Below are 11,940 nucleotides of genomic sequence, written 5' to 3' on the forward strand. Positions count from 1 at the left end.
GTTGATTGCTGGTGTTGACTTTTTGATGTGTAGGGCCTCGCTGATGTCAAGCCTCCTGTTATCGTTGTATCTATCGATAATTTCTGTGTTGCTTGTAAAGATTTCTCTGGTGATGGTCTGGTTGTGTGAGGAGATTATATGATCCTTGATGGAGCCCTGTTGTTTATGCATTGTTAATCGCCAAGTAAGAGACGTTGTTGTCTTGCCTATATACTGAGATCTTTGGGGCTGACAGTCCCCAAGTGGGCACGTGAAGGCATAGACGACGTTGGTTTTTTAAAGACGTTTTGTTTGGTGTCTGGAGAGTTCTTCATGAGTAGTTTCGCCGTTTTCTTGTTTTTGTTGTAAATTGTTAATTGTATCTTCTGATTTTTGTCTGTGGGGATAACGTTCCTATTAACAATATCTTTCAGGACACTTTCCTCCGTTTTGTGAGCCGTTGAAAAGAAATTCCTGTAAAACTGTTTAATAGGGGGTACAAGTGTTGTCTTACTTGACTCTTCAGAGGTTGCATGGCGTTTCACCTTTCTTTTGATAACGTCTTCAACATCTTCATCAAAAGATAAAAATGAAACGCCTTGCAACCTCTGAGGAGTCAACCAACACAACACTTGTACCCTTATTAGACTGTTTTACACGAACTTCTTTTCCACAGCTCATAAAACGGAGGAAAGTGTCCTGAAAGATATTATTAATAGGAACGTTATCCCCACAGACAAAAATCAGAAGATGCAATTAACAATTTACTACAAAAACAAGAAAACGGCGAAACTAATCACGAAGAACTCTCCAGACACGAAAGGAGAGTATGACCGCAAGATGATATTCAACAACATTATATATATATATATATATATATATATATATATATATATATATATATATATATATATATATATATATATATATATCGAAAAAGTAAGATTTCTAACACAGAATTTTCTCAATATTTCTTGTTTTTTTTACTATCGATGGTAATTGAAAAATCAGTTCTCCAAAATGCATTTATATTTCTAGTCTGACGCGACGCTTGAACGCATTTCGTAATAACTTATTACATTTTCAAAGACTTTAGTTTACACACACACAACTGTAACCTGAAAACACTAAACAGAGTTTTACTTAATGCTAACATTGAATAGCTTGTCTTTTATACTTGCATTTGGGTGAGGTGATATTTGCAGCAGTTTTCGATGAGGTGAACAAACTTTTGAACAAGACAAGATAGAACACGTTGCAATGGGTATAAATTGGATAAATGAGAGGGAAGAATGGGAGTAACTGCAATGGGCACATGTATAAGCAAGTAGATGGGGTCGCCATGGGTTCTCCCCTAGGCTAACCTAACCTTGACCCACAGGGTAACCTGATATAACCTTGATCCACAAGCTAACATAACCTTGACCCACAGGCTAACCTAACATTTCCCTGACCCACAAGGTAACCTAACATAACCTTGACCCACAAGGTAACCTAACATAACCTTGACCCACAAGGTAACCTAACATAACCTTGACCCACAAGGTAACCTAACATAACCTTGACCCACAAGGTAACCTAACATAACCTTGACCCACAAGGTAACCTAACATAACCTTGACCCACAAGGTAACCTAACATAACCTTGACCCACAAGGTAACCTAACATAACATTGACCCACAGGCTAACATAACCTTGACCCACAGGCTAACCTAACCTAACCTTGACCCACATGGTAACAAAACCTTGACCCACAGGCTAACCTAACATTTCCCTGACCTACAAGGTAACCTAACATAAGCTTGACCCACAAGGTAACCTAACATAACCTTGACCCACAGGCTAACCTAACATTTCCCTGACCCACAAGGTAACCTAACATAACCTTGACCCATAGGGTAACCTAACCTAACCTATCCTTTCATAACCTTGACCCACAGGGTAACCTAACCTAACCTATCCTTTCATAACCTTGACCCACAGAGTAACCTAACCTAACCTATCCTTTCATAACCTTGACCCATAGGGTAACCTAACCTATCCTTTCATAACCTTGACCCACAGGGTAACCTAACCTAACCTATCCTTTCATAACCTTGACCCACAGGGTAACCTATCATAACTTTGACCCACAGGCTAATCTATCATAACCTTGACCCACAGGCTAATCTATCATAACTTTGACCCACAGTCTAACCTATCATAACTTTGACCCACAGGCTAATCTATCATAACCTTGACCCACAGGCTAATCTATCATAACTTTGACCCACAGGCTAACCTATCATAACCTTGACCCACAGGCTAACCTAACCTAACCTTGACCCACAGGCTAACCTAACCTAACCTTGACCCACAGGCTAACCTAACCTAACCTTGACCCACAGGCTAACCTAACCTAACCTTGACCCGCAGGCTAACCTAACCTAACCTTGACCCACAGGCTAACCAGGCGGTGCAGGTGAAGGAACTGAGTGAAGCTGAGGGTGTGGACGAGTGCGCTCACTTATTCCTCAGGGAGGAAGACAGTCCCTTCAGGAGTTGCTTCTCCCTTGTTAACCCGGAGCCGTATTTCTGGCACTGTATCAACACCTTCACTCAACGTGGAGTCGCTGACGAGGAGGAGGAGGAGGAGGAGGCTGCTTGCCAGGCAGCGATGTCGTACCGCACTCAGTGCCTGGCCCAAGGCGTATACTTGCCGGCTCCACACTACTGCCAGGCAGGTACGATACTCATGAGAATTATATTACTTCTACGTCAGTATATAAAGTCAGTTCATGGGAACTAATGCTTATTGCGGGGATAGTGAATGACAGACTGTACGCTCGCTCTGCAACACCACTTAGCAAATAAACAGTTCCAAAGATCCGCAGAGCAAAGCACGCAGCTCAAACCGGCTGCTTCTGTTTGGACCAGAGAGCTTACTCCTCCTATTGAGGACTAGCAGAGTACCCGACCTTGCTCGAGTGGACAACGGAGGCCACATCTACACTACCCACGTCTATCATCACTGTGACCATCTTCACTACCCACGACCATCATCACTGTGACCATCATCACTGTGACCATCTTCACTACACACGACCTTCATCACTGTGACCATCTTCACTACACACGACCTTCATTCTAACACGACCCAGCCATTCAAAAGACCTTGGAACATGCTCTTGCTGAACACCGACAACATGTTATCATACATACAGATTCGAGAACTGCCATTGAAACCTTGCAACAAGAACACATACATGACAACATCCATCTGATCACAAATGGCATATCAATAATGCAAACACTCAAACGTCAAGGCCGTTGGGTACTTATCAAATGGGTGCCAAGTCATGTGGGAATAATAGGATTTTTATCAGGAATATTCCTGCGCGGGCCCTAAGAGTCTGGCAGGCCCACTAAGTGTTGCTTGTTTCTGTTTTACTTGGGCGGAGTATGAGTATTTATGACTCGTATGGTCGCTTCAGTAAGAAATAGGAAATGATATTGCAGACGAAGGTGCAAAACTTGCAACTAAGAAAAGAAATGTAGAAATTTACATACCACAGAGTCTATCACAGATTAAGAAAGTAATTTGAAATAGATCAATGCATAAGATATACAGTGACCACAACACAGCAGTTGCGGGTTGACCACAACATGCAGGATCTGCGGGTTGGTACGAGAATTCAACCAAGTACGAACCACTTATTTTGATGAAGGGGAGCAGTAGAACAACATAAGTACTCTTACATTGCGTCAGGCTTGGACACCCATCTGCATGGGAAATAGGGTTACAGGTTCCAGAAGGACTATTGGATAAAGGACTAGTGATGTTTGTTTACAGATGTTAAGGACTTGTGATGTTTGTTAACAGATGTTAAGGACTTGTGATGTTTGTTTACAGATGTTAAGGACTTGTGATGTTTGTTAACAGATGTTAAGGACTTGTGATGTTTGTTTACAGATGTTAAGGACTTGTGATGTTTGTTAACAGATGTTAAGGACTAGTGATGTTTGTTAACAGATGTTAAGGACTTGTGAATGTTTGTTAACAGATGTTAAGGACTTGTGAATGTTTGTTAACAGATGTTAAGGACTTGTGATGTTTGTTAACAGATGTTAAGGACTTGTGATGTTTGTTTACAGATGTTAAGGACTTGTGAATGTTTGTTAACAGATGTTAAGGACTTGTGATGTTTGTTAACAGATGTTAAGGACTAGTGATGTTTGTTTACAGATGTTAAGGACTTGTGATGTTTGTTAACAGATGTTAAGGACTAGTGATGTTTGTTAACAGATGTTAAGGACTTGTGATGTTTGTTTACAGATGTTAAGGACTAGTGATGTTTGTTTACAGATGTTAAGGACTAGTGATGTTTGTTCACAGATGTTAAGGACTTGTGATGTTTGTTAACAGATGTTAAGGACTTGTGATGTTTGTTAACAGATGTTAAGGACTTGTGATGTTTGTTAACAGATGTTAAGGACTTGTGATGTTTGTTTACAGATGTTAAGGACTAGTGATGTTTGTTAACAGATGTTAAGGACTTGTGAATGTTTGTTTACAGATGTTAAGGACTTGTGATGTTTGTTAACAGATGTTAAGAACTAGTGATGTTTGTTTACAGATGTTAAGGACTAGTGATGTTTGTTAACAGATGTTAAGAACTAGTGATGTTTGTTAACAGATGTTAAGAACTAGTGATGTTTGTTTACAGATGTTAAGGACTTGTGATGTTTGTTAACAGATGTTAAGAACTAGTGATGTTTGTTAACAGATGTTAAGAACTAGTGATGTTTGTTTACAGATGTTAAGGACTTGTGATGTTTGTTCACAGATGTTAAGAACTAGTGATGTTTGTTTACAGATGTTAAGGACTTGTTTATGTTTGTTTACAGATGTTAAGGACTAGTGATGTTTGTTAACAGATGTTAAGAACTAGTGATGTTTGTTTACAGATGTTAAGGACTTGTGATGTTTGTTTACAGATGTTAAGGACTTGTGATGTTTGTTTACAGATGTTAAGGACTTGTGATGTTTGTTCACAGATGTTAAGAACTAGTGATGTTTGTTTACAGATGTTAAGGACTAGTGATGTTTGTTTACAGATGTTAAGGACTTGTGATGTTTGTTTACAGATGTTAAGGACTTGTGATGTTTGTTTACAGATGTTAAGGACTTGTGATGTTTGTTTACAGATGTTAAGGACTTGTGATGTTTGTTCACAGATGTTAAGAACTAGTGATGTTTGTTTACAGATGTTAAGGACTTGTTTATGTTTGTTTACAGATGTTAAGGACTAGTGATGTTTGTTAACAGATGTTAAGAACTAGTGATGTTTGTTTACAGATGTTAAGGACTTGTGATGTTTGTTTACAGATGTTAAGGACTTGTGATGTTTGTTAACAGATGTTAAGAACTAGTGATGTTTGTTTACAGATGTTAAGGACTTGTGATGTTTGTTTACAGATGTTAAGGACTTGTGATGTTTGTTTACAGATGTTAAGGACTAGTGATGTTTGCTACAGATGTTAAGGACTTGTTTATGTTTGTTTACAGATGTTAAGGACTAGTGATGTTTGTTTACAGATGTTAAGGACTTGTGATGTTTGTTTACAGATGTTGGGGTGGAGAGGGCAGCAGATGCGGTAGTGCCAGCTGGTGGCACTTGTGAGGTGGACGGGGTGAGTGTGCCGAGTGGGTGGTCACTCACCTACCAAGATGAGACTCAAGGCTCTGCAGATATTGCCCTCATTGTTGAACTCGCCAACTGCAATAAAGACAGAAATTTGCAGCAGTTTATGCAACTACTGAAAGTACATCTCAGGAAATCTAAAATAAGTAAGTTCTTGACGCTGAATTGTTTCATGTTTCCATGGGCAATTGTAGACTTTTATATTAAAGTAAAAAAATACATTAAATAAATTACAATGGACAATTATGCCTATTTTCATTATTTATTGGGCTTTGTTCATTAGCTTTACCTTATGCATAAATAAATGACTTAGTACGATTGGCATATAATTCAATATAATTGGTATATAATAATAATGTAAACATATTTGACTGTGTGTATAATTTGCATGTATTTTTCCAAGAGAAAAATAGATGTAGTGTGTAGAGAGATGCTTTACCCTCGTGGTTCACAACACTACAGGCGCCGCACCTGGCAGTGCTGTCATCAGCGGTGGGTTATCATCCTTGCCCATAATTTCAGCCTAGTCTAGCAGCAGCGACAACATTGCTGATTATCTATATTTGTGTACCTCCCCTCCCCCCACCCCCACCCTAGCAAAAACATTCCTCGTGGCCACACCGTTTCATAACACACGTTGAAGGACAGCAACCACGTGTGTCATAAACAAATATTACTGGTGTATGCACGGCAGGTACAGAGACAAAGGACAAAGAAACTGCAAATGTCGCAGTTAAGTCAAATGAAGAATCACTACTGTTGAGAGCACAACCAAATAAAGCACAAATTACAGCTTAAGGCAACCGGTATGTTAATGTCCAGGGACTTGTGGTCGTCCCTAAAATGCTGTGCCATCGCTGACAAAATGGAAAAATAGAGCAAATGCGGCCATAAAAACTATAGATAAGCCTCACTTGGGGGGTACAAATTTGCAGGTCCATTCCTACACACAGTGAAGCAGGACCGAATGTACTATGTGTATAGCCCTGACACACTACACGGCGCAGCGGTAAGTAGTCACAGTATAGTGTGAATCAAGAGAAGAAGAGAATCATCAAGAGAAGAAAACCACTGCTGGAACACTAAATAATCAAACCGTAGAAAACCAGACACAGGTGCAACATTAATACCTGGATGGGGTTCTGGAAGTTCTGTTTCCCAAGCCCGTCCCCTAGGCCAGGCTTGACTTGTGAGAGCTTGGTCCAACAGGCTGTTGTTTGGAGCGGATCGCAGGCCCACATATCCACCACTGCCCGGTTGGTTCAGCACTTCTTGAAGAACAATATCTAATTTTCTCTTGAAGTTGTCTACGTTTGTTTCGGTAATATATTGTATACCCGCTGGGAGTATGTTGAACAAACGTAGACCTTAATGAATGAACCTCACAAACATACGCCTACATACCGAAACAAAATTCCCAGAAACCCTGCCAGTGGATGCAAACTCAAAAGGAAAATTCCAACCACTGAAAGCACGAAACGACCGGGTGTAGAGATGAAACCTCTGAGCAATCAGTCCAGAGACTTAAGAATGTCTCCAAAACGCTTCACCAACGCAAACAAATCAAGGAAGACAAGTGAAGGCTGCCGCCAAAACTAGTGAAGCAGGAACCCGCCCACATGAAGCAACGTACAGATGGTGGATGAGGAAGCAACACTGAACAAAGTGTCGCCCAACATCATTATTCATAGATCCTTTACATGTTGTTTCCATTCTGTGCGTAGATCTGATTCTGTCTTCTATCCTCTCTTGCTAAGTTGCGTCTAATTAACTTTCTAACTACACTGAGTATACAGTGTTTCCCCAGCACCAATCTCACCTGCCAGAGATGGTTTGAAAAATGCTTTGTTCAACCATGTGTATAATGTAGGCCTGTCTTGATTGCGGAGACCTAACCTGAAGTGAGTAAGTTTTTGTCTTAAGGACCAACAAACTGGGATAGCTCAAAATTTCAAGATTTTAATACATACATACGCAGTGAAACTACACATTCTTAATACTTTTCTACTCATCGTTTATACTTTTTCAATCACTAAACTGCAGCACCTGCAAGGTTTAGCCACGGAACAACCAACTCCCAAGCAAGTCATTTCAATTATCTGAAACTCTTAGAGGCTGGAGGCCATTAGGGATGAAAGACTCGGAGCTGTTACTGTATAGTTAATTATTTCAGATGATGTGCGATATGCTCTGATAACCGTACAGGGAGAAAATGTGGCTCCTGCCTCCGCCTTCATGACTGACGAGGAAATGTCCACACTTCTTGGCACTCTTACTCTGGAAGGTCCCAAAGTTGACAGTGGTGGTCCAGAAGCTGTTATATCTGCTGCCACAAACCTCAGGTACGTCTTAGCGTGGATGATTTTCCAGTTTCCATCTTCATGTTGTTCAAAAAAAGGTTCCGTGCAAAATGTATTCGTTACTAAGATGAATTCATGTTCATGAAGTGAATAATAATGAATAACATTTCTAATGCTGTTGGAACGACTTGCGTTGGAGTCAAACTAAGTAGTTTGATCTATGACTTTTATTTATTTTATTTATTTCAAAAGTTTAAACATAATTAATTCAATAATTCCTGCATTTTTTACTTCTACTTTCATTCGAAAAATTCTAACATGACTTTTACTTAGAAACATATCATCCATGTGACCGTTCCTGGGCCTCACATTTCCATTACATGTGAACTAAGTGTCAGCTAAAGTGTCAGATAAAGGTCTTATCACATTCCTCGTGGTGTGTGGATAAGTGGACGCCCAAGTTCCTCCTTGTATTAATACTTTAACTGCATCATACTGGTTTATGCCTTTGCTTGCGAACCTTACGATGTTCATCAACCAAAAGCTTATTTGTGAAAACTGATGTTCCATTGTTATAAGACAACAGCGATTGCTTATACCTTTGAAACTTTGCATGGACCCACTAAAACCCCCCATTCTCATTTATAATCTTTCACTGCAAGAATTGCAGTCTTGCAGAAGTTCCTGTTGCCCTTGTGGAAAATCCTGTTCATTAAATACCTTAAAGACAACCAATACATAAAGGTTAACATCCTCTCCCCTTTCCTATCCTCCTGGTACGCATTTTCCTACATTTTCACTGCCATTCACAGGCTACTGCTCTATTTATGGACGGATCGAAATCTGCTGATGAGGGTGGATTTTCAGCTTATTTCCCGATAAAACGAAAACACCGGCGCCGACGGACTTCTGATTCTTTGTTTATGTTTCGCCCATAAGGCCATCCGTACTGCTAAACAGAAGTGGTAATCCTATATCTCCAGCATTACGGTTGGCATTCCTCAGATTTGGAAGAAGGTACATAAAATTGCTGGCAAGTTTGTTCCAGACCTATCGCTTATCCTTCATCTCCATAGTTCTGTCGATGCAGCTCCAATGTTGGTCCCGACTGCCTTAGGTTCGCACTTTTCTGTCATTAGGTCCGGTGCCCATATTCCTCCTACTTTCCTTTCTTGTAAGCCCCTTCTTGAGTCTCATATCTTGATCTTTCACACTCACCTCCAGCTTCCCTTTAACAATCTTCTCTCTTTCAGAACTCCAGTCTGTCCTGTCACTCTGGGGTTCTACAGCAGCTGGCTGTGACGGCGTTCGTTATGAGATACTTCACCATCTCCCACGGGGTGCCTTTTAGTTTTTACTGAATATTTGCAATCGTATTTAGGAGATGTCGTCTATCCCCGAATACTGGCTTGTATTAGTAGTTCTTCTCCACTAGCATGGGTTCAGGGATGGCAAGTCGTGTCTCACAGGTTTAATAGAATTCTATGACCAAGCAACAAGCATTAAGCAAGAAAGAGAAAGATGGGTAGATTGCATTTTCTTCGGCTGTCAGAAAGCTTTTGACACAGTACTCCATAAGAGACTGTTGCATAAGTTGGAGAAACAAGCTGCAGTAAGTGATAGGGTGCTCCAGTGGATAAGGGTGAACCTAAACAACAGGAAGCAAAGACTTACTGAGAGAGATGTAGTGTGCCTGTTGGTCCTTCTTAACTTCTCCTTGCTCCTCCTTTATCTTGGGGACCTCCTCCCCCTCCCCTTCCGGCCCGTTGGCGTCGTGAGGGGGCTTGGTGGACGGCTGCCGGAGTGTGATGCTCCGTTGGGCAGTCCTCTGTCCTTTTCTGGCCTTGCACTCCTGCTGCTGTCTTCTCCAATTGTGCCGGATCGCTTTTCCTTTTCCTTATGTTTCGTTTTTCTCCCCCCTCTTCTCCTATCTGCTTGTCGTTTCCTGCCGACCTTTTGCTTGTTTTGGATTATTTCTTTGGACTTCTTCTATTTTGACGCCCGGGTGCTTGAGGAGGCATACTCTTGCACCCGTAGAACTGTAGTACCCGACGTCTCGAGCGAGGGGAACCTTTTATTGTCAATCCCACTTTCGTCGCTGAACCCGATCTCGACGGACTGACGGTTCTTAAGGTGGCGTTTGTGGGGCGTATACTCACGACGCACCCCTAGGGGGCCCCGGCATGATCGGCGATAGCTTCCTGTTGGGTGTCCTGCCTCTAATTGTGGCTCCATGGTGGGTATGGGGGCACATTCGTGGATGAATTTGTCACTTTTCGTCTCTATGTCGTTGAATGTTTCCGTTGTACCCTCTCAGGCTCGTGGGGTGGGCGACCAAGCCCCCGAGTTGGCCTGTATTGGAAGACCAGGCTCTGTAGCTCCCGCTGCGTTGGGCCCCGACCTTGCTCCTCCTTTGATCGTCCTGACTTCTTCCCCCAGCTCCCCTCCCTCCTCTGAGGTTGGGTCGAGCCTCCAGCCCCCGATAGTGACCACTTCGTCCCCTGGTGTGGCTAAGTCTTTCGTTGTGACTACTGCGCCTTTTGACCCCTCTCTCTCTAGGGGTTCTCAACGCCGTTCGCGCCCCAACCACACTCGCTCGATTCCTTCCCGTGCTGATGCGTATCAGGCCTTGTTTGGTCCTGCTTCATGGGCCAAATACTTTGATCTCCTTCCTCTTGATTCTGCGCCTCCTGACGATTTCTCCCTCCATCGGCATCTTGTAGATTCCGTGGATGCGTGTGTTACTTTCAACCCCACTCGTCTCGGTGCACGTGTCGTTGCTGCTCCTTCTCAGGATGCGGCTTCCCGCTTGGCTGCCTTATCTTGCCTTGGCGAGATCCCTGTTCGGGTCTCCAAGAACGTTCAGATGAATTCCAGTGTTGGCACTATTCTCCTCCCACCCCATGTTGCAACCGGTGTTCGGAATCTGCAGGATTGCCACGATGATATTCGGCATATCCTTGATGCCCAAGGCCATTCTGTCCTCCAGGTTGACTCGTTTACTCGTCCCCCTCGTGGTCGTCGCCGTCAACCCCTTCGCGTTGTGAAGATCACCTTTGATGGTGGGACCCTTCCATCCTCTGTCATTCTTGCTGGTACTAGGTGCTCTGTCCAGGAGTATATTCCTTCTCCTCGACTTTGTAATAAGTGCTGGAGGTTTGGGCATGGTGCCCTCCGCTGCTCTGGGACTGTCTCTCTCTGTCTTTTGTGTGGGAGTGAAGGTCACTCTAAGTCGGAGTGCACTTCTCCCCAAGCTCGCTGCCTCAACTGCGGTGAGGCCCATCCTACGTTCTCCCGTGCCTGTGTCCATTACAAGCTTGAGGCGGCCGTCCTTAACCTGAATCACCGGGAGCGTTTGTCTTTTCCTGAGGCGAGGCACCAGGTTTGGGGCTTCTAATTCTTCTGCTCTCTTGATTCGTGCAGAAGTTCCCTTTGTTCCTTTACTTTTTCCTTCGCCTCTCCATTGTTCTGCTGCTCGTATCTTTGTGGGGAAATGGTACACAGTTTGTTCCATTTATCTCCCCCCGAGTGTCCCGCTCTCTCTTCCTGATTTGAAACACCTCCTAAACTCCTTGCCGGAGCCTGTGCTCCTGCTGGGTGACTTCAATTGTCGTCATTCTCTTTGGGGTGATGTTCTGACGAATACCCGGGGTCGCCTCCTTGAGCCGTTTCTCCTATCTTCTTCCCTGTCTCTTCTGAATTCTGGTGAGCCCACTCATTTGGACTCTCGGACTCGCACCCTTTCTTGTCTTGATCATTCTCTCTGCTCTTCTTCTCTTTACTTAGATTTCACGTGGCAGGTTCTTGATGACCTCCATGGAAGTGATCATTTCCCCATCCTTGTTTCCTTTTTCTCTTTTCGCCCTTCCCTCTCTTTCCCTAGGTGGCAGTTTGCTAAGGCAGACTGGACCCTATTTACCCTCAGTGCTGCTCTCTCTGACCTCTCCCTTCTGCCTCTCTCTTGCGCTCTCCTCCT

The 11,940-nt window shown here is 42.9% G+C and overlaps 1 protein-coding gene across 1 annotated transcript in view; it reads left to right on the forward strand.

The window, feature by feature from the left end:
* LOC123770248 (uncharacterized) overlaps window positions 1-8,109 on the forward strand; it is a 327,397-nt gene extending 319,288 nt beyond the window's left edge. The window contains exons 42-44 of the mRNA XM_069339624.1: window positions 2,424-2,703; window positions 5,589-5,810; window positions 7,838-8,109. Coding sequence (XP_069195725.1) covers window positions 2,424-2,703; window positions 5,589-5,810; window positions 7,838-8,109 — 774 coding nt within the window. The remainder of the gene's footprint in view (window positions 1-2,423; window positions 2,704-5,588; window positions 5,811-7,837) is intronic.
* The last annotated feature ends 3,831 nt before the right edge of the window (window positions 8,110-11,940 follow it).

This window comes from Procambarus clarkii, chromosome 42 (genome assembly GCF_040958095.1).
Source record: "Procambarus clarkii isolate CNS0578487 chromosome 42, FALCON_Pclarkii_2.0, whole genome shotgun sequence".
NCBI classification, from domain to species: Eukaryota; Metazoa; Arthropoda; class Malacostraca; order Decapoda; family Cambaridae; genus Procambarus; species Procambarus clarkii.